The 23,288-nt window shown below is 38.1% G+C and overlaps 1 protein-coding gene across 4 annotated transcripts in view; it reads right to left on the bottom strand.

The window, feature by feature from the left end:
• Nucleotides 1-847: 847 nt before the first annotated feature.
• Nucleotides 848-23,288, bottom strand: part of CHD7 (chromodomain helicase DNA binding protein 7) — a 251,575-nt gene continuing 229,134 nt past the window's right edge. For 2 of the 4 annotated variants that reach the window (XM_069099999.1, XM_069100002.1), the window contains 17 exons: nucleotides 20,484-20,683; nucleotides 20,143-20,302; nucleotides 17,043-17,132; nucleotides 16,399-16,502; nucleotides 14,868-14,997; nucleotides 14,414-14,486; nucleotides 14,196-14,253; nucleotides 13,170-13,398; nucleotides 12,680-12,888; nucleotides 11,869-12,534; nucleotides 11,007-11,167; nucleotides 8,866-9,097; nucleotides 8,172-8,611; nucleotides 5,384-5,605; nucleotides 4,110-4,250; nucleotides 3,842-3,946; nucleotides 848-2,824 (listed from right to left, as the gene is read on the bottom strand). In XM_069099999.1, coding sequence (XP_068956100.1) covers nucleotides 1,895-2,824; nucleotides 3,842-3,946; nucleotides 4,110-4,250; nucleotides 5,384-5,605; nucleotides 8,172-8,611; nucleotides 8,866-9,097; nucleotides 11,007-11,167; nucleotides 11,869-12,534; nucleotides 12,680-12,888; nucleotides 13,170-13,398; nucleotides 14,196-14,253; nucleotides 14,414-14,486; nucleotides 14,868-14,997; nucleotides 16,399-16,502; nucleotides 17,043-17,132; nucleotides 20,143-20,302; nucleotides 20,484-20,683 — 4,150 coding nt within the window. In that variant the 3' untranslated portion in view covers nucleotides 848-1,894. The remainder of the gene's footprint in view (nucleotides 2,825-3,841; nucleotides 3,947-4,109; nucleotides 4,251-5,383; nucleotides 5,606-8,171; nucleotides 8,612-8,865; nucleotides 9,098-11,006; nucleotides 11,168-11,868; nucleotides 12,535-12,679; nucleotides 12,889-13,169; nucleotides 13,399-14,195; nucleotides 14,254-14,413; nucleotides 14,487-14,867; nucleotides 14,998-16,398; nucleotides 16,503-17,042; nucleotides 17,133-20,142; nucleotides 20,303-20,483; nucleotides 20,684-23,288) is intronic. The other 2 variants (XM_069100000.1, XM_069100001.1) reach the window with 2 other exon arrangements.

Raw genomic sequence — 23,288 nt, 5'->3', positions numbered from 1 at the left:
CAGAAGATATGCCCTTTCAGGCACTTCGAATACACACCATATATTATTAAATTACTTTCAAGGGGGAAAAGCAACAGCATCATTATTATGTGAAGATTCAAAACTGTCCCCCTTTCTGGCACTTTGGGTATAATGTGAGTGTGTGAGTGCATGAGTGTGTGATATTCAACTTGGTGTTACTAAAGTTGCATGTCTAGTTGTAAATTCTTCTGGTACCATAAAGAAAACACATAAACAAAAACAACTGCCTAGCCCACTTCTTTCTCCCTGTTCCCTTGCTTTTACTTGTTTGTCCAGGTGACACAGAAGATCGAAAACAGTAGTTCTCAGATGATACATTATCTCAAATATCAAAGGTCACCAAAGGGTACAAATCGGTAACTCTCTAGAAAAGGCTTTAGTTTTTTTTTTTTTTTAAGTGGGTCAGATTTAGTTTCATGTAGGTTGTTTGACACACTGGTTTCTGGCATCACAAGCACTGGTCTACAGGATACCACAGAGCCTTTGTGTCCCTTGCTGACACTACAGCATTGTGTTTTTCTACCCATTAACCAAGGATAAATGACCTAGATATTGTGCCTATTAAAGCTTCATTTTTCTTTTGCCCTTTTGTTCTTTAGTGTACCATATTATCACATGCTGAACACATTTTTAAGTATTCTCAGTCTCTGATGCCCTTTTGAGGGGGTAATGCGAGGGGTTTTGTGTGCATTTCTGTAGAGTTAGCTGGAGTGAATAATGTGAAGGTAATTCAAGATTTTTCTTCCTGTCTAGTCTCAAAGACAATCAGTTCAGAGTATTACTAACAGCTAATCTAGTATAAGAGGATATATCAAGAAACCGTACAAAAGCCAGAATGCTGTATTGGCATCTATTGCGAATACAAAAAATAGAGTGAACACCAGTTGTGATTTCCCTAAACACTACATTCTATAATTACATCTCTGCATATCATGGGTCACTTTTATTAAAAGTATCATTACTACAGTTGGCAGCAATTTACATCTTATCTTACATGATAGCAGTTTTCAAAGAAAAAATAAAAGGACATCACAACAAAGAAAACAATACATTTACAAAGTCATGTCTGTAAACTTCAAGGCTAGTTTAGAGTTGAGGTAATGCTGTTTAGCTTTGTGGCTAAAGTAACAAAGTCCTTTAATTTAAAAAAAGGTACCTGATTCTCTCTCTTTTTCTTTTTTTTTTTTTTTGTTTATACCAGTGCATTACAAGATCATGAGATAATTGAACTGTAGTTTTATCCTGTAAGAACCTTCTCAGTGGGTTAATTTCCAAAAGGTACTCTTCACATTCAACAGCTGCCTTATTATTGCTGTGTCTCAAGACAGAGACATTCACACTATCTTGGAGATTGTCAGAGTGTGTGTGTGTGTGTGTATGTGTGTATGAGCAAGTGTGGGAATTCCCATACAGTCAAAAATAATGAGCAAATACGATATGTATGGTAAATTTCATCTTGACCTTCACAGCAAAAAAAAAAAAAATTAAAATTAAAAAATTAAATATATAACTTCATACTTCCTTTAAGCAGCACTTCCTTCTATTAGTGCCACTCTGTTACAAATTGCTGCTTTTATAATACCAATGGTACCAAAAGAAAAAAAAAAGCAGAGCATTATGTAAGTTTCCTTAAAAAGACATGATCACCTCTCAAATTTCATCTCTCCTAGGGATAATAAATAATGCACTGCACAATACTTAATGACCAAGATACCTTTTGACACATCTGTATAACATGACTTAGACTTTTTTTTTTGCTACACTATGTTACAGAACAGCTTATAAAAACTAGGTATGAACATTAACTGTGAGTGTAAACAGTAGGACTACCACTTGTAAAAGTTTTAAACACTTTAACTGTAACTGGTACTGGTTATTCATCGTTCTCATTGTTTTCTATTTCATCCCCCCCATCAAGTGAGTCTAGTTCTTCACCCTGTGCTATTTCATCTTCTAAAATGGAGGAATCTGCAGTCTTTTCTAGGCTCTCCTCGGCATCGCTGCCTTCTAGGTGTTCTTCATCTTTAAAGGGAACTCCCTCCGCTTTGTCAGCAGCCTTGTCATCACTGGAACCCACTGCATTCTGAAGTCCTGCTAATGCTGGGAAACCAGGCAGTGTCAATCCTCCCAGTCCTGGAGGTAGAAACATGGATGGGTAGAAGAGGCCTGGAGCCATGGTGGACAGTAGGAAAGGATTGAAAGCTAGAGGGTTTGAGGGCAATCCAGCTGTGGCCGTAGCAGCACTGACAGATCCATTTGCAGAGTCAGTAGCAGAAACAGTATCTGTGCTTTTCTCAGAGTCTTTGTTCTCTTCTTCATTCTCATTTCCCTTCTCTTCCACTTTTGAAGTGCCATCTTCAGGCTCTCCTTGACTGGAAGCAGTAGTGGTGTTTCCAGTAGCAGCTGAGAGCGGGTTATTTAACAGCCCACCAAGTCCAAACATGTTGGGCAATCCTGCCATCCCTGGCAACACCAGAGGGAGCATGGCGGCGGGATTCTTAGAATCGCCTCCAGCAGCAGCAGCAGCGGCAGCAGCTGTTGCAAGTCCTGGAGGGAAGCCCATGAGACCTGCCAGTTGTAGAGACTGTAGGTTCTGTAGACTCTGAAGGCTTGTGAGATCCATCCCAGCAAACAGGCTGTTCATCAGCAGCGGGTTAATGCCTGAAGTGGAGGCGGCCGCAGCAGCAGCCGCAGCTGCTTTGGCAATTTCACTTTTTGGCCTTCTCCCTCTTCTACTAGCCCCCTCTTCCCTCACAACAGGCCCTGTGAGGAGACGGTCAAACATGGATTCTGGAACGAAACCCTACAAAGGGGAGATGAAACATGATCAAAGCTATCAGAAACTTTTACATGGGAGACAGCAATGGTTTATTTCATCATAGCACTTAACATTATGAATGGAAAAATTTTAAACAAGTAAAATATTCAAAATCTTCCCTTATTTTTGTTAGATTCATCTCTTGCACTCATTTTCCAAGTGGATATTGGATTTCAAATGCTAAAATTCAATTCAATTCAACAAATATTTATTACACATGTACTGCCAAGTGAGGTACTGTGTTGGGATCTAGGGATATGAAGACAGAACAAAACAATCCTTGCTCTCAAGGAGTTTACATTCTGTTGAGAGGAAAATAACTTGAAGAGTAATAAATACAAAGTCATTTCCAGAAGGAAGGCCCGCTGGGAGTGAGGGAGTCAGCTTAAGACTCACATGGACCTTTGTGCATCAAAATCTAGTGTTCTGAATAGAGATAAACTAGCAAATATTACCACCTAAATTCTATATATTTTAAGATGGCAACTATTTTATCTGCTATTCTATATCCTTCTATTGAACTACACTAAATTAATGAATAGGTTCTGAAGCAGTGCAGATCAGCCCTTTATTTGAAAAGCCCCCCAAATTCATAAAAGAGAACAAAAATGGTTTCCATTTAAACAGGATAAATATATCCCTGTCCGGCTGGAAGAGGGCTTTGAACAGCCTTCCTCTCAATGACTTCCACATGGGGCTGATTGTATATTACCTGACAATTTCTTCTTTCTGAAATCCAATGCAAAGATTTTAATGTTCCTTGCAACTAAAGCTGAAAAAATTAAGCCACTACTGTTGTATCTGTGGTCACACCTAATTCAGTATCAATTCCTTTAGTTTTAAAATTTGTTCAAATTTCTAAAATCATCTGCATCTTCTTTGGCCTACACACACACACACATACACACACACACACACACACACGCACACACACACTTTTTTGGGTCAGATTTTGAGAACATACATATAGATGTACACATATCCACTTGAGTTCATACTTACAGACTGCTTTACTATATCAGTCCAATCAGGAGCCACAGCAAACTCAGGATTTTCCTCTAACCACCTGGGCAAGTCCTTCATTGGAGGAGCCATAGCCCCACCCATCTGATTAAAGACATTAAAAAAAACTATTTTAAACTATAGACATACTTTTATATATAGTCTTTTTAAATGACCTTTTCCCTACATAGAAATAAATTACCAGGAAAAATCACCTTTTTAAAATAAAAACTGCTAATGAAGATTTTTTTTCATAAAAAAGTTTTACCTTCTTTCCATTTCGTTTATTTACAACAGGTACCCTTTCTTCTCCTGTCAAGGTGTTGATATCCAATTTGTTAGGGTTTCGACATCTATGTCGTTTCTGTTTCGGTTTTTGAAATGGGGAAAACAGCACATCTGCACTCTTCTTTGAGGAAAAAGGAAAGAACAGTTGCTGTTTAGTTTCTCTATTGGATATTCAATAAAATAACCAGTTAGCCATTTTCAATCTTTAGTAAAGCATTAGGAACATCAAATATATAGTCTGCCTGGGTGTGTATGTGCGTGCATGTTATTTCTCATGTATATAAGGTGAAAATGTATAAATATGCGTATGAATACATGTAAGTAGACATATATGTGTGTGTATTAATATATAGTATGGCTAATAGCCTCCTGGATTCTTATTATTGCATACCAGTGATATGATTTTCAATGAATTAAATTTTAACCTTTTTTTTTCTTTTTGGAGGGAGGAAGGTAGGGCAATTGGGATTAAGTGACTCATCCAAGGTCACATGGTTAGTAAGTGTGTCAAGTGTCTGAGGCCAGATTTGAACTCAGATCCTCCTGACGCCAGGCCCGGTGCTCTACTCACTGCGCCACTTAGCTCATAATTGTTAAACAACACCATACTACATTTTACTCCTGGTATGGATGCTATGCAGATTGATGTTGTGGATAAGAAGTGAGAGAACAACTATGGGTTGGCTTTCAAAACTATCTGGAATATGACTGAAACCAAAAAAGATGAAATTTAACTAGAATAAATGGTCACACTAAAAAAAAATAGTCGCATGTGTCTAGGATGGGACAGACCTGATTTAACAGTAACATTATTAAAAAAAAGAAAAAGGTCTAAGATTTTTCAAGCACAAGCATAATTATTGAGAAAACCATATAAAAGAGCTGCCAACAAAGCTCACACAATATTAGACTACATTAAGGATATAGTTTTCATACTGAAGCATTCTAATAAAAATGCTGGATGAACTTTTGCTAAGGAGGTTGTAGGACTAGCCAGCCTCTGAAGAAGGGGCTCTTAAAATCTGGGAGTCTATTGATTTCTGGAAGTCTGTGAACTTGGGTGGGAGAAGAATGACATTTTTGTTTTTACTAATCTCTAACTGAAATGCAGCATTTTCTCTGATTATTTAAAAATATTTTGAGAAGGGAACCAGAGGCTTTACCTGACTGTCAAAGCAGGTCCATGACACAAAAAAAAGGTCAAGAACCCTTTCTCTAAGGGCTCTTCCAACTCAGTGACTCTATGATACTTACTGGTACATAACTTGGCATATCAACAGTGTAGGTAGGATGCAGTTTAAGCCATTCAACTAAATCCTTGTTTTTAGGGGCATCTTCCCCAACCAGTCTGGTCCCATCTTCTAGGTTTATGACTGGGATGCGAGTATCTGGGTCCAGCTGTCCAGGAGAGGGAATGTTCCTTGTTGGCGGGGTCTCTATATCTTCTTCAAAAGCTTTGGTCACCTCAGCATCCTCCTGTGGAAAGATAATAATTCTTTTAATTCTTACTTTCAACAAAAACATTCCAACATTGCATCATATCTCAGGAGAATGTCACCTCTAGCATCATGTGACTTCACACCTAGATGAGATAAAAAATTTTTCCAAAAATGTTAACTTTTAAATTAGTTGGACAGTTTTTTTTTAATTCCACATATGAAACAGCAATTACTGACAATGCTCCTCATTTATAATTTATAATTCAGTTAGAATCTTCATAAATTTTCATCCTACCATCCTCTTGTACCTCTAACCTCTGAAACCCTAATCAAAACACTATTTGTTTAAGAACTATATAAACCAAATGAGGAAATAGTTCCTAACTATATATCTAACTTGTGAGAATTGTGGAGATTACCTGGCCCTTTTTGGGGTCATGGACAAAATCATTAAGAGGAATGATGAGGTTTACTAAAAAACTTGAGTTTGTAAGGGTAACCATTGGCACACTACACAAAGTACTACTTTGCTGGCATAGTATTCATTGGGTACAGAGAGCAACACTGTAAAGTGAACAAGCTCTAACTCTGCCACTTTCTGTATCCTTAATTAAAAATTGCTGCTCTTCTATACACAAGGTCCCTGACAAAGTATGGACTATGATTTAATATTTTTTAATGAAAAGTTAATAGCTTTTATAACATAAATTTGTCATTATGAACTTATCAAAATTTATAAAGATTACTTTAGTCAACAAGATATGCCAAAATGGCATAGAGTTTCAGAAACTGAAAGGAAGGCAGAACATTAGTAACAATATGACGTGTCTAATAAAATTGGCATTTTAGGTAGGACACACCAAATTGTAGCTAAATTATATCTACTGTTTACATTGTAGTGGGAATGTGGGAATGGATAGAATGCTGAGTTTGGAATCAGAAAGAAAGACCAGGGTTGAAATGCCACCAGATATTTTTACTAGCTATGTGACCCTGGGCAACTCCCTTAATCTCTATGTGCCTCAAGCAACTCCCAAGGATTCATTTACTAACTAAAGGCAAGTTGCTCCATCTGCTTTGGTGGAGGACATTCACATATTGGGAGTTACCTGTAGATTCACTATTTTCAGAACATTACGCATATCTAACAAAACACTGTGCTAAATGGATGGAGAAGTGGTATGATGCATTGGAGAGAGTACTGGACTTGGATGGGAGACTTTGAAACTTTTGACACTTAATAGGACTACAGCTGGAAGGGACTTTGGAATTCATTTAGACCAATACCCTCAATCTACAGAAGAAAGCTGATTCAAATTTTACCTCTAGGGGCAGCTAGTGAATTTTATTTTACCACTAGGCACAGTGAAGAGACCACCTGTACTAGAGTTAGGAGGACCTGAGTTCAAATGTGACCTCAGATACTTGACATTTACTTGCTGTGTGACCTTGGACAATTGCCTTGCCTTCCTGCCCTCCAAAAAAAAATTCTACCTCTGACAGTCATTACACCTAGGCAAATCACTTCACCCCTCCAGGTCTTGGTTTCCTCATCAGTAGAATGATGGGTTTGGATTTGATGATCTAAGGTTCATTCCAGTTCTAAACATATGATGCTAAGAAATCAGTCTTGCTTTTTCTCATCCCATCTGCACAAATTTTTTTTCTAAGTTCTAGAGTTATAGAACAGGCAAGAAAAGTGGCATGAAGAAGAATGCAAATGTGGGGGGGAAGAGAGGGAGGGAATTGTTTTCCTTGTGTCTTATCATTTAAAAGGTACTTCAATTCTGGCTGTCTCAAAGACAGAAGCCTATACTGAACTGATTCTAGTGTCAGCTTGCAGATTTGAGTTTCAATTAGAATATAATACAATAAATTCATTCTCTAATTTTGAGGCTAGAAATGGCAGAGTCCTCTGAAGGAGTATATATGAAATCTTTCAATGATAAGAAATGGTCAGTCTTTTTGATGAATTATGGTGGTAAATTAGAGGAAAGGATAAATGTATTGCACTGATGTATTTATCAGTTCTTTCAAAATTATTTCATAAGTGATAACTAGACTCCACAGGGAAATATATGACATTCTCAACTACAATAATAGTAATTTTCAATCAGTTCAAGTTAAAAATCTAGTAGTCTTAGGCCAAGGAGAAAAATACAATTAGAAGCTGTGAACTCACCACAATTTTCCCGGCCAGAAAAAAAAATTGGCACATTTATGTAGTAAAAGACTGACCCCCAAACCAATTTTCCCATAAATCCAAGTGTACCATTGCTTGATAAATCTGTGGTAACATTTTTTTTTTTTGGCTAATGAAACCAAGCTTTTCCATCAGTAATCAACAGATCATGAACAAAGGAGGTGTACCATCTAAATTAAGTCAGAGTGAATAAACATAAACAGAAAAGGAAGCAGATCCTTGTACGAGTTGGGAAACCTACAAGTCACCTTTGTCAGATAATATCTCCTACTCTGCTAGCTCCAAACCTCACCTATTTCTCGAATGGTAAGAGCTAGATTTGATATCCTTAATTGAGATGAATGCAACCAGATACAGAAACAGGAGTGCACGCCGAATGAAAACTAGCTACTGGACTTACTACACTCAGTGATGTCCGTTTGTTGCTCATGAAAAGCAGATCAAGCCCTTCTACATTTTTCCTCCTTCCTCGCCTCCTCTTCATGGGAGGTTCTCCATCCATTAAGGAGCCATTAAGCAGATGCCTTGTGGGTGTGCGTGAGAGACCTGCCTGTAGCAGTTCCATTTGAGTTTTAAAGGCATCAGACACGGGTGTGGAGACATTAGGCAAGATAAACTTTGAAGTAACAGATGAAAAATTTGAGGTAGAACTTGTTGCCTCTCGTGAGGCCTTTGATAAATCTACAACTTTTTCTTGTCCATTTTCTGAGACCACCTGAGACTCCCGCAGCTGAGCCACCATCTCCATGAGATTCCGCCGCTTGGCAGCTCTTTCAGCCTCAATCTCTATTTTTCTCCTCCTCCTCCTCCTCTGACGAGGGACTGATAGGTTGAGTGCATCTTCCTAGTGAAAAATGAAGAAGTGGAGTTGTAAAGAAGCAAAGCTATATCTGGTTTACGGACTGGCTTAAAAAAAAAAGAAAAAGAAAACAAAGGAAGTAAATTAACCTATTATGAATAAAAACTACAGAATTTGGAAGGAGTCTACTTGTATCACAGCCCCTTTTATTCTAAAAGGGATCAAATAAGCATAAACATTTCCAGTTTTTAAAAAGACACAGAATCAATTTTATATTAAATAAAATCACTCTAACTTGCCTTTGACAACTGGGGAGAAGCAGCGATATCCTCACTACCACTGATGCTAGCTTGACCAATCATTGAAAGCTCTGTAAAGGTCCTTTTCTGTAGGGGGCTGTCCACAGCTGTTGATGCATAACCAGGCATAAGTCCCTGGAAATCAAACATCTGGCGTCTGTTTACTGGCCACTTCCCTTTCAACACTGCTTCACAGATGTTATCTAATCGGTTTATCATTACACGATCCTATACAAAGGAGAAAAGATATGATGAAATGTTGGCACAGAGAAACTTTGAGTACTATTCTAGTTAAGAACAATGATATGGAAGCTTTTGGTAGTCATTCAAAGAATAAGGACAAATGTTTAAAGTCGATTAATGAATTTAGAAAGACTGCCTTGTTATGGATTAAGTCCTCAGGTAGCCCTAGGACAGAGAATTTTGTTTTTCGCATATGAACACTGTGCCATTTGAAACAGGAGACACATACAACCACCTCCACAAAAAAAAAAAAAAAACTATTAAAGTTTTTTTTTAACTCTTCAAAAGTAGATTTCCATTCACATCTGCAAAGTTGATAACTTTGTATGTTAGAAATACAGTTCTTTAAGTCATTAGGACAAACATTGTACATCTGTGTTTAGCATCTTGAAGCTCTGGCACCTTCACATCCAACAGGCTAGATCTAAAAGTCTATACCAGGAAGTTGTTCCTCATTAGCGTCACTATTAATAAAGTTCAGTATTATGAAATGGGCATCAACCTAGAGACACCTAATGAATGTCAATTTGCATTCCACACCCATTATCACTTCAAATTTCATTGAAGCGTGTACATTAAAAATTTCTAATTACAGCTTTTAGTCTACTTAGACTGAGTTTTCACAGATTAAAAATGCTTGTTACTATGAACCTTTCAAATCATCTCCTAAGCTCCTTTCCGTATCCAGTAAAGCAGATGAAATTTCTGCAGGAACTAAGGAGACAGGAAAGGAAAAGAATTCCTTTGAGAATATAATCTTGAAGTAAAAAATTCATTTTTTCAGCATCCCTCTGTTCCTTCAACTTAAGCAATGATTACTGATGATTAGGATATAAGGTCATCCTTTAGCTTCCTGATTGGCAGGGATAATCTACCAGTGATCTTGGTAGCTGCAACAGATGACCTGCTTTCCCCTTGAAATAAATTTATTAAAGCAAGTTTTATTTTGCTTTGAACCAGATGGCCCTATTTATGATGATTAGAAATATTCCTACTTTATTCCTTCACTCTTCAAAACAGAACCAAATTGAAAATGGATTTATGACAAAATTACTACATTCAGCAAGAAAACTAATTTCCCTAAGTTTACATAACATCTTTTAAACAGTTCATAGGCACAGAGATCACAGACTCAGAGCCAGAAAGAACCTCATGTCATAACATATAGTCCAACCTCCTAATTTTACAGATGAAGAAACTGAGGCCCAGAGAAATTAGCTGATTTGTCCAAGGTCACACAGATGATAAGAGGTAGAAGCAGAAGTGATCCAGGTCTTCTAACCCCAAATCTGTCATTTCTTCCACTACTGTTGTTGCACTGTGATTAGTTTTCTATACTGTAAAATTTTATCTTCAAAGCTTGTTTTTCTTTGAAGAAAATTATATTTAATATTATGTTTGAGATTGAAATGATTAATTATATTCTATCCCTCTCCCTACACAGAATTTAATCTTCTAAAATTCAAAAGTTTTGTTTCGATACTGAAACTCTTTTGCAGATAAAATCCATAATTCAGGTTCATAAATTTCTTCTTGCCAGGAGAGTGTGATTCTGTTGACACAATAATTTATAGACTACAAGGAAATAATGCATGTTAGTAAACTGTGCTATATAATCAAAGAAGAACCTCACTCCACTAAAAAGTCGTAACCACATTCTACAGCTTACTACTCCCCAACCACCCCTGGCTTGTCACCATTCCTACTATGTAGCCTTCTAAAAACTTTTTTCTTTGGGATTTTCAGAATTTTTGACGAAAAAGAGTTCACCTACAGATTTTGTATATGAAAATATAAATTCTATAATTATTTTTCTGCAAAACAAAAGGAACAGTTTGGGAAGGTGTCCCCCACCCCATACATTTTGATCAAAAAGAAATGATGAAGCACCAACCTTGGGCCAAAAAGAAAAAGTGAAAGTTCTTTCATGAAGGAGCTGGGCTACAGAAGGATCTCCATCCTCCATGTAAAATCCATCCCGGGTCTCATCCCGGGCTGTGCTCATGGATGCATTGCTTTCTTCATCAAAATTCTTCCCTTGAGAAGCAGTTCCTGCTGAGAAAGAACTGATATGCATTAACTACAAACAGGACAGTCCCTGTAACTGAAAATCAGGTAGAATCCGAATTAAGTTAGAGAAGGGTTAATTTTCTAGCAGTTGCTCACTAGAAGTGACAGCTATGGCTGAAATGTATGATTTTGTAGTTTATTTCTACTTAGAGCAATCCAGAGTAATCAGATACCCAAAAGTTACTTTCTAGAGGAAATTTCTCATGTGCCCTGCTTCTTCCCTTTACTTATAGAGACGAACAGTGAAGAAACTGAGAAATGATGGTATATTGGATAAAATATCTACTAATAATTAAAAATTCTTCCTCAACGACCTCTCTCCATCCCCCAATTCAAGAGGAATAGTTCATTTAGTGGCATGTATTATGCCTGATACACTATAACTAGAAATGCATCATCCTCTTGTCACTAAACCATAAAATATCACCCATTTGTCTAAACCCATTCCTTTAGGGTTTAGAATGCATGAAGTGTGTCATGTTTATGCACCAGGATAACATATCAAAACTAATGAATAACTTTTAGTATCCAAGAGAAATCTGGGATATTATTCCTTCTTAGAAGGAATCATACATTGCATGTTGTAGAAAAGTTCAGAGGCCAAAGTTTAGCATCATGTTTTATACAGTATGTTTTAGGGATAGCTGTTGATAACTGGAGCACAGAACTAGGCATGTAGGCTTTACCTTCAGGTTGGGAAGACTCTTCTGATTTATCATCATCATCTAACTTTTCTTCTTCATCTTCTTCAGAACCTTTTTCTGAAATAGACTTTGGGTCTGCATCTGCACTAATTTCAATATCCTTTGTTTCACTTTTAACAGAAGATGTCTCAGCCTCACATTCCTGCTTAATGTCTTTTTCTCCAGCATCAGCTTCCTCTTCCTCAACCTCAGGTTTTTCTTTGGCCACCAAATGCTCAGACTCCTCCACTTTCACTTCAGCTGGTTCTGTAGTCTTTTCATCTTGAATGTGGGTTGATGAGATGACTGAAGGAGTCTGACTAAATCCAGTAGCCAGTGGGTTTAAGGAAGATACACTACCTGTCCCTCTATTCTGAGCAAAGTTTTTATGGGCATCTAAGAAGGACAACTCAGGATCATTCAAAATATGATAATCTGTCCTACTGACTCCATGTTTAGCAGCACCAACCAACAGATCTTTGTCATGTTTACCACACTCCCACCACTCTGGCAAATCCAAGCTTGGCTGGCAGAGTTTTAGCCTCTCTCCCAGCTGAGGGTGATGAAGAACTTGTTCTCGTATTTTCCTTAACAGTTCTATGCGGTATAAAGTTCTAGAGGCACGCTCTTCGGTGATGGGCTCAATCATGGAAGAGAGGTCAGGTGGTTCTACAACACAAAAGCAACTTTATTTATCTTGGTAAAACTAAAGGACTAGTTTCTAAACTTCAACTAATTAACATAAGACAAATTTTTTTGCTTTTAGTTCCTTATTTATCATTGAATAATCATTTTTATTTATCAATATACCTACCATCATCTGGCTTTGCTGGCATTCGGCATACTCGCCTACACATGGCGACAAAACAGTTGAAGTATTTCTCCAAACTCTCATCAGACTTTTTGTCAAGTCTGGCAAAGGCTCGGAATTGGTTCCAGTCAAACTGCTGTTTCATAGGATCAAAGATAATTCCAAAAGTAGAAACTACACGGTAAAAATCTGCCTCTTCTCTTCTTGTCCATCTATTGGAAAAGGAAAGATATTATCTTGAATAGTACCTGAATAAAAGAGATTAAAGTTGACTGTTAGTCTCCCCCATCCCCTGCCCTTCATAAACTCAGAAATGAAGTATTTAAAGGAAAAACAAAAACTAAAGTGCTTTGATTTTTAACATCTCCCCATAAATATTAGCTTTAATGGTGATTCTTTTAGGCTACGAGGCCCAAAAAAAGAAAAGAAAAGAAATATAGTGGAAGAGTGTGTGGGGGACTGAAGGAAACTGAAAAAACCCAAACAAACTCACTTTTGACGTTTTTCAGATATAATAGCTTCTCTTTCTGCTTCCAGGGCTCTCACTTCCTCCCGAGGACGGCGCCTTCGTCGGTCAGTCTTCATTAGTGCCTCTTGCCTCATTTGTTGCCTTTTATAGCTGCGCTGATAGGCAGTAATGAGGCGGCGCAGACGGGTAGTCAGGGTGGAGGTGTTAGGCCAGTAAAGTTGGCCTAACTCGGCATTACTTTCGCTGTGCTTGCCTAGGGGAGTGGAAAAAAATATTTTTGAAATGCCTACTTGCTTCTTCGCAATTCCCGACAAAATAAGATGACTTATTAGCATTCAGACCACATTGCAGAAAGGATGGCTCAGTGCTCTAAAAATGTAAAAATATAAATTTGGAATAATTACTAGTGTAGAGTTAATTAGTCAAGTGTAAAAATGAAATTACTACTTCAGAGAAATGTATGGTTATTTGTCAAACGCATGTGTGTGTACGTATACACACACACACACACAATCTATATAGAAATTTATATTATGCCGTACATTCTATATCTCAAGTGCTTCCTTAAGCAATACTTTGTCAACGGAAGTTCATGGATCAAAAAGACTATAAATTTATACAATAATTTAATGATTTTATATATTATGTAAAAGGTCATATTTACTACATACAATAGTAAAATTTAATCTCTATATTTGGCAATAGTCCTTGCATTTCTAATGATGCTTGATAATTATTACTGACAGCAGAAAAATCCAAAAGCTTAACTCTTTTAATCCAAATTATCCTAAATCATTCTGTTATAGATAAATCCCACTGTGTCATCATAAAACAAACATAAAGACGAATTATTTACAGGTAACTGAAAAATGCTAATTAACGGGGGGAGGGGAGAGATCAAGCAGCGTGAGAAAAAATGATTTTTAATAATGTATAAAATGTAACAAAATATCCCAAAAAGAAAAAGTGTCTAATATCTTTGGCATTAATATGAACCATAAATATGCAGTCTGAACTCACTCCCATTCTTCAACTCTCATACAGCATTACCTGTAGTGTGTATCTCCATAGATTCTTCCTTCTCCTCTGGAGGTGAGTTTGCAAATTCCTTGAGTAGAAAAGTAAATTGTTTAGATTTTTATTTTTCCTTAGCTTTTAGGAGAAAGGTATTCTCCCCTACCTACCCAAAGCTAATGCTTTATGGGTGTAAAATAATCTAAGTATTTTATAAATATTTAATTGAGAATCAATATACTTAAGTTACATACATCTATTTCATCTTTGAATGGTGTTCTGGTTGGTTTATATTCAGGGTCTTCATCTTCTCGGTCAAATTCTCCCCTATGCAAAATTTAATTTAAAAATAAAATCAAACTGATAAACAAGTGAACTTTACTTTCCCACCCAACAATCAATTTATTATATGTTACTCTGAACCTAAGGCCTGATGTCAAAAGGGAAAATAAACAGCACTAAAACATGAAATAGTGAAAAAAAAAATTATTTGGTAGGGACCAGATTTATATTCAGGAGATAATAAATATTTAAGTCTGCTTCTCACTAGTATTTTAACATTAAGCACTGTGTAGACCAAATCAATGGCAGTCATTTAAACACCCAAGTTAGATTCTGTATAGTAAACAAAAAGTATAAAAATTGAACCTTGCCAATATATGTGATACTGACATAAAGTTTATTAAAATATTAAAACATCCTTCTTACCCATCACCACCATCTGCTAGCATGTCTGTTCCTCTTTGCTCAGCAGCTATGGCCTTGGCATCAGGCATGCCAACCCGTTCCAGAAAACACAGTGCTGGGTCAGCTCTCATAGAATTGTACTTCTCATACCCTGTTTCCATCACCACCACCCCGCAGATGAAGCAAACAAAAACAGAAACAAAAAAAGGCCTTGTCACAGAAAGATTCATGGCACAGATACATGACGCATATTTTGTTTCTGAATCAAGGTTATTATCAATATTGAGTTTAAGGAAACAAAAATCTGTTTTTAAACAAAGTATCCTAGGAATGAGCATCTTAAATGAGGTTGTTTGGGTTCAAATAACTTTCAAGAATATTACAAAAAACATTACCAATTCTAATAGGAAAATTTAGAATATAGAATAATGTCATTTTGCCTAGGAAGATTTTTGCTCCCCCCTTTTTTTTAACCAGATCTAATTTTGTCTGACATTTGAAAAGCTTCTTAATGGGTTCTTTATGGCCTCTACAGTGGTACTCCTTTTTTCACTCCCATCAGCCCTTTGTGAACAGTTTCAGTCCTGCTGGAACTTGTACTGTCGGCTGACACCCCCCCCCCCCTCCTCCCCCATACATAAGGCCTGAGGACCTGTCTTCTTAGGTTTGGGATGACTCGTGTCAGGGAGATGACGCTGTTCCCTCTATGGTTTATACACTGCAATTTGCTTTTTTACTGCCCAAGTTGACTAGATGGAAAATGGCAGAGCCCAACAGTGCACGGCAGGGAAATGATTTTTAGGCTAGACTTGCCTCAGCTGAGCTCACAAAACGTGGCTGCTGTACATAGGCAGAACAGCACAATTCAATTAGGATTTGTACTACAACACACTGCTCCTAACTGCTGTAGAGCCCCAAGCCAAACTGTAATCATGAAAGGTTTTATAAGCCATCATTCTCCCCTTTAGTCAGGCTGGGCTGCTGAGAATACCTCTGCGACCTCCAGAGAATTGGGATTATAATCAGGAATCGCTCACTGTATATATCCTGCCAGCTCCACATCCCCAGCCTTTCAAAGTTAACAAGGCTGCATCCCACTCAAGGGAGCCGGGAGTTCTCAGCACTGACATTTGTGAAATATTGCTTGGAACAAAGCCCAGGAGGCACTTGTACAGATTAATAGCAGAGGTTAAGCCCACCGTCCACTTTGACACTGGTTGGCAGAATTAGCAAGAGAAGCAGTCCTGGAAGCAAAGTTTATGGAGATCTATAGTGCTACTTGGCTATTATTAAAACAAATATGGTTTTGTTTTATTTACAGCCAAGAAAGAAATATTTTCTTCTCAAATATTCTACAAACATTTAAAAACAGCATCTGATATTTACAGCTCAAATTAGACTTTTAATACAGAAAAATGGTAGAAGCCAAGAGTCCTTTGGAACTATGCTCATTAATATTATGACGGGAGGAAGGCATGTGAAGAGTTCTAAAATACAGATAAAGCCATGCAGTCAAGTTGTATTCAAATACACAAAGAGAAACCTCACTTACCATGTTTGTATACTCCAATTAAGAGGGATTTATCTGCTTCCTTATCCCACCAATCTGTAGGAACTTCAGCATGGAAAGGTTCAGGAATCCATACATCTGTTTCACTGCAAAGAAAATAGCTTAAATTACATTTAAAGTGAGTACCAATAGTATAACAAAAACGCTATGTATTACATACAATATACGTACACCCATATATAAACCTATAATATATGTACAATATCTGTACAGCCTTTGTTATGGAATCTATGTGGAGAGATCCGGGCAGTGTGGTGAAGTGAAGGCTAAAGGAAGCCAGCAGAGGTCAAGGTGAATCATTTTGCTATCTACCTTCACTAGAAACAAACCTTATGTGGCAACATGTTTAAAAGGCTACCTTTAAACCATCATCAGCTACTTAAAAGAGTGACTAAAAGTAACTCACATAGGAACCTTATTCAAACACACACATAATGAAAAACCAAAGTTCACCCGGATTCCTGTCATACACCTAAGCTCAAAACTAAGACAATCACATTCAAGTTTCACAGATAGGAGTCACTGAGAGCAGTTTATGAAGGTTCTTAAACATAATGTTTAAAATGTTTTCAGATTACACCAATCTCTACAATAAGGCATAGAAAAAAATGTGCACTTGCACTAACCTTGAGTCAGCACCCTCTAAGATCTTATCTGCCTGGTCCCCTATCACTTCTTGTCTTAGATAGTACAGCATGCGGACACGCAGCAGGACCCTGGAGAGGAAGACAGAGGGGGGGAAAAGTTCTTAACTTCAGGACTGTTTGCCAACAGTGGCTTTTGGCAGCTGCTGCTGTTCATCCATCATCCTGCCAAGGCTGATTAGCCATGCTGTATGGTAGGCTTGAAGCGTGACAGATGGTGGCACATAATCACCTCTGTGTGGTGCTTTCTGCTGGCTTCCAACAGGCCTGCCTGGCAACCGCTTACACTGCACAGAGAGGGACCAAGCTCAGCCCAACCCAGGCGCATTTCATTTAGTTCTACCTCGTGCAGCTTGTGAAGTTTGGACACGTACTCCACCATCGCCTCTGAAGTATTGAAGCAAGTTTGTAAACAACTGAGCAGATGGCTTTCAGTCACTGTTCTGCTTCATTATCTCATAAAATTTCCTCAGCTGCTGCCTTAATACCATTTTTGGAAGCACATCAGAAGTTGTAGGAATAAACGAGATATAAAATCTGGTTTTACTACCTTACAATAAACCTTCAATATGGAATGTCAGGTTTTTCAGATTATACAACTTTTGTTTCCGAGAAAGGTGGTAGTTGTACTTATGTGTGTGTGGGTGGGTGAAATCCCTCTCCCTTTGGGCAAACCATTTTTTTTTCTCCCTTTACTTTGTACTACTTTTTTCTTTTTACCTGTGTATAAGTTGTAACAAAAAAACAAACTTTACTCAGGATTTGAAATGTGTCCTATTTACCAAAGCTCTTGGAGTGATTTCCAAGGGATCAGTCAAAATCACTTGGAATGCCAGGAACCAGATTTTCCAAGGTAATCAAATCCCATTTGGATTTTCACAATGGCTAAGACATTATTCTTTGCAACAAAATCCACCTGGCAAATCCCACAGGCTTATGCTGTGTTTACCCAAGTACAGCATCCCCTGCTGGCCAGCTTGTGGTGTTACACTTTACTGAAGACCACCCTCATTGACATAACTAAGGTAGTACTGTATGAAGCAGTCTACCCTCTTTCTCAAGGAAGAAGCCAACGACTGTTTCTGAAATTCTAAAATTACAACTTCTTTGTACCAGAAAGTTTCAGTGATGCAAGTAGACTCTTGATTTTATGAGAATGGGCTAACAAACCCAGAGCTACTTTCTCTTACCTCTAATCAGTTAAGGTCTAGGCTACTGATACGTAGCTGCCAAGTAACAACTGCCTGTACTACAAAACCCTAGATAACTTTTTTTTTGTTTATCAATTTTGTATTCTCTAAATCTCAATTCTTCCTATGACAGGTAGGTTCAACAGTTGACAGCATATGAAGGATAGTCCAGTTCAAACCAAAGGGTCAATTTAGCAGAACTTAGTATCTGGTGTTTCCTTTCTTTCTCTGGTAGGAACAAAACATCTGAATTCTACTTCTGGTACAAAAACTATCAGAAAAAGAATCTACAAACAGTAGCCCAATCCTTTGACAGAAATTTTTTTAATTAAGCAAAAATCAACACTACCAGATGTTTTTGATGGCTTTTGCCACCTTAAACAAGAGGTCTTCCCATTTCAAGGTCAAGAGGACCTAAGTCTGTATGGAATCCTGGATTTCTCTTTTTGGAGGAGACAGAAAAGGTAGAGAGTAGAGTTAAGGTCTAGCCTACCCTCTAAAATATAAAACTTTTGGCAAATGGGATACTTCAATAAATTATGGTAGAACCAACAGAAATTCCTACTTTCTATCCATGGACATCATCTCATTTTAAATAAAAACAGGTTTTGGAAGAATTATACGAGAAGATGAGGTAGGTTAGACTTACATACATTCAAACTACTAAAGATTATACAGGTTATCAACCATCCCACCCCACACCCCAACAATGACTAAGAGGAAAGACAATAAGAACATTACTGCTTACAAATACAGAATGCAACTGCAGGGAACATACTAAGGTAGGAAGTCTGTTAGGAGCATTAGAGAGGGAAATGAAACTACAGTGCCTGGTAACACAAGCCATTGTTCCCACATTAAACTAAGGGAAATGTATCTACTTTGGATGAGTCTCATTTCCTGGTTTGTTTGCATTCAGAACTCAAAAGGATGTGAATAGAGATCAGAAGGTTTAAATAAATCCCAAGCAAATGGAAGTTTACTAACAGTTGTACCCAAAATACACTTTTAGAGGGTGCTACTACTTTAAAAACAGGGCATGTTAGAAGTAAATAGCTAGCCTAGGATTGTAAATTTAGAAGACTTAAGAAAATCTTTATGTACAAAATCAGGAAAGTATTATCATCCAAAGATGTCTCTAAAAAGCAACAGAACTGCAAGCAAACACCTTCTCATGTTTCAGATTTTGAAATTTTCCTTTTAATAATAGCATAGAAGCATTAATATACATGGATATTACTTTGATCTGTGGTTATGTTAACAGATTTTTAATGTCTGATATTAGAATTCAATTATACAAATATTTGCTGAATGCCAAATAGGCACTACAAAGTACTGCAATAGCATCAGACTCAATATATTATATTCATTTTGTATTGTCAAATTCCCATATTTTAGTTAGGAAATGTTCATTTTGGGAGAGGGAGAGGGAGAGAGAAAGAGAGGGGGAGATAGAGGGAGAGAGAGGAGAGAGAGGAAGAGGGAGAGAGGGGGAGAGAGAGAGAGAGAGAGACAGAGAGAGAGAGAGAGAGAGACAGAGAGACAGAGAGACAGAGAGAGAGAGAGAGAGAGAGAGAGAGAGAGAGAGAGAGAGAGAGAGAGAGAGAGAGAACGAACAGGAAGAGGGAGTACAAATCTCCTTCCACTGAAATTTTTTCCCGAAGCTACCTAAATGTTGCATCACATTATATAAACTGACCATAACTTTTAACCAAATGTTTGTTGGAGATTAATCATCTCTAAAGACTTGATAACCACCCAGCCAGGCATCTCCTGAGTTGTTCTGATGCTTCAAGGGAGATACAGCTGTGCGAAGACAATAATCATACATTCCAGGAGCCTTTAAGAAAAACAGAAAAACAAAACACACACACACACATTTCAAAGCTTACTTGTTACAGTGATGTTTCAAATGTTTCTTGTAGCTGTCCTCCTGAAACAAGGCATCTGGGTTGCAGCTTGCCAGCCAATCAGCATCTTGCAGCACTGGCTGTGCACTCTGGGCTTTCACTTTCTTCCCCTTCCTTCCCCTTGGCACTGGTGCTGATAAGCCTATAATAATAATAAAAGCTTTTCACCATCCAAATTGCAGTGTCAGAGTCAGATATTTATACTTAAGAGACAGGAAAATGTAGGGTTTATGTTACATCTTTTTAACAGCAGTGTGTCACAAAGGTCTCAGCCAGTTCTTTGCCACCAATGAACCCCAAAGAGTACAGTGACACCAACATACCAGAATGATTAACCAAGGCTCGGGTCTGGCCATCAGCTGTTGGAGTGATCAGATCCCAAATGAAGCTTTTGATATTTTCATCTCCTTTGTAATGATGGAGACAGTAGACAAGGATGGTCCGGCAGATGGTTTCCACATCTTGTTCAGTTAGCTGACGTTTGTAACGTCCATGAGAAAGTATGTCAGTCCACCGACCCCAACTGTAGGGAAAATATGTCGTGTGTTGGCGTTACACTGGCATTTACCTAGGAGGCTTTCATTTTAATCTTCACAGACTAGTTGTACTGTGAAATTCTTGGTCAGTACTAATGACATTTTGCATAAGGTCAAGTCAGGGAAATGCAGCACCCAAGAGTTGAATATTTCTTTTACAGAGTAGGCAATAAGTTCACTGCTTGTAAATGCAGCAGCTGAACCACCCTAAAAATAATCAAGTACATATGTCTAACATGGACCTTACAAATCAGCTGCAGAGTGGGCTGTCCTAGAACACTAATGGAATCCAGGGATTTGGGAATATACTGTATACTCTGCTCCCCTCAAATTAATATTTGCATAATTTGATGCTGTAGAACTCTTTTAAGTTAGAAGAACAGTTCAAGACTAGGAGTGGCCACCCTGAAAAGAACAGTATAATAGTGTTATGCTAGGATCTCCCCTCACTATATTTCAAAGGGACATTATGAAAATTAATGAGAAAAACTGTAAAGTGCTTTGCGTTTCTTCGTGAAAAAGGAGCAACAATAAAATCATAAAAGGAGCCAATAGTGCCATCCATTCAAAAGAAAAACTGATAGGGGCGGCCAGGTAGCACAGCGAGTAAGAGCACCCGCCCCAGAGTCAGGATGACCTGGGATCAAATGCGGGCTCAGACACTTAGCACCCACCCAAAGACACCTGGCCGTGTAACTTTGAGCAAGTTACTTAACTCCAATTGCTTAAAAAAAAAAAAAAAAGAAAAGAAAAACTGATATCATGAACTCTTGAATATCCATGCTAGGTGGAAGGACAAAGAAACATGGCTATCTCATAGATACTTGTAGAAGTCTCTTTTTCAGTACTTACTGTACCTTCAAGCATTCTCCTCAGCTCATTAGTTGAAGCAAAGTTGGAATACTCCTTGCTCCCCACCTCTATCACTCAGAAACCTCTCTTCCTTTGAGGTTCATACTATTCATATATACCACCCAATCAAAATCCTGGTAGCTGTTGTCTACAGATCCCCCCCCACCCAGGTCACTCCTTCCTTTCTACAATGAGTTCAGTGCATAGTTCATAATTTTTCTCTCCTCCCTAACTCTTGGCCTCATATTAGGAGATGGAGATACACACATATACATACCCACACACAGACACTCCTTCAAATTTCCTGACCAAGTTTCTCAACCTACTCACTTTCCCATGAGCTACCACGCCTCTTCCTCATCTCAGCCAAATCATCATCAACAAAGATGGACATACCCTTGATCTTGCTATCATCCACAAATGTAGCACCTCCATGTTGAAAAATTCTGAAATGTCCTCATCTAATCCTAATCATACTGGCTTTTCACTTTTCCTTCTGTTTTTCCTTATGAAATCCTACTCTTCACCCACACTGTGACCTGCCCCATTAATTTTCTCCCAGGCCATCTCCCTTGCACTCGCCACTCTCTCATCACTCTCCTCTTTCAGCCATCTTGACTCTTAGGGGACCAATTCAGCTCTATATTATTCTAGCCTCTTTATTCCCTAGTTCCCTTATTCATATCACTAATTATGCTCTGCCAAGTCTCAGTCTTGGATCATTCCCACCATTTAGCACCTTTGTTCCTATATACATGATAAAGACTGAAGGTAGAGAGAATCATACAACTGTTCTAAGTGGGTTCACTAAAAATTTACACCAAATAACCTCCAAAGGGCCCTCACAGCAGGCAATCCTACTATACCTCCCTTATCAATTCACTATCCCACTCTCCACAGTGGCTCTTCCTAAGGTTTTTAATCCCTCATCAAATCTTCCATGGTTCCCTACCCCCTCTTGTACCCTCTGTCATCCCCATTCTACCACTTATTTTTAATCTCTCCTTGTTTACTGGCTTGTTCTCACTACCTTCAAACATACTGATATCTCCCTCTCCTCATTCTCCTTGACCTCTCTGCTGCTTCTGACTCTGTTGTTCTTCTCCTTGAGACTATTTTCTCTCTAGCTTTTTGGGATATCACTCTTTCTTGGTTCTTAAGCCTCTTTATCTGACCATTCTTCTCAGTCTTCTTTGCTGGATCCTCATTCAGATCATTCCCTGTAACCACAGATATTCCTCAGGGTTCTTTCCTTTGCTCTATCCTCTTCTCCATCTATTCAACTTCACAAGTCATCTCATCAATTCTCAAGGATTTAATTACCATCTCTATGCTGAGGATTCTCAGATATACCTATTCTTCCCCAGCTTCTCTGCTGACCTCCTTTTTCTTCCACCTTTTTCTTCAACCACCTTTTAGATATCTCAAACTAGATGCTCAGTAGATATCTTAAACTCAATGAACCCAAAACAAATCTCATTATCCCTCCCCACCTCCTACCTTCCTTATTATTGCAGAGGACACCATCCTCCCAGTTTCTCAGACTCACTTGAGATTTCTCTATCTCTTATTGCACCGACCCCATCTCCAACCTCCATATCCCATGCTGTTGCCAAGGCCTGTTGATCTCACCTTTGTAACATTTCTCAAAATATGTCCCCATTCTCTCTGACACTGCCACCACTCAAGAGCAGGAATTCATCACCTCATACCCAGACTACTGCAATCACCTGCTGGTGG

Source organism: Petaurus breviceps, unplaced genomic scaffold, assembly GCF_028583685.1.
Source record: "Petaurus breviceps papuanus isolate PSGF00001 unplaced genomic scaffold, PetGlider_PUasm1.0 38, whole genome shotgun sequence".
Classification (NCBI taxonomy): domain Eukaryota; kingdom Metazoa; phylum Chordata; class Mammalia; order Diprotodontia; family Petauridae; genus Petaurus; species Petaurus breviceps.
Note: the sequence above shows the minus strand (reverse complement) of the source record. Positions and strands in the feature narration are given on the sequence as shown.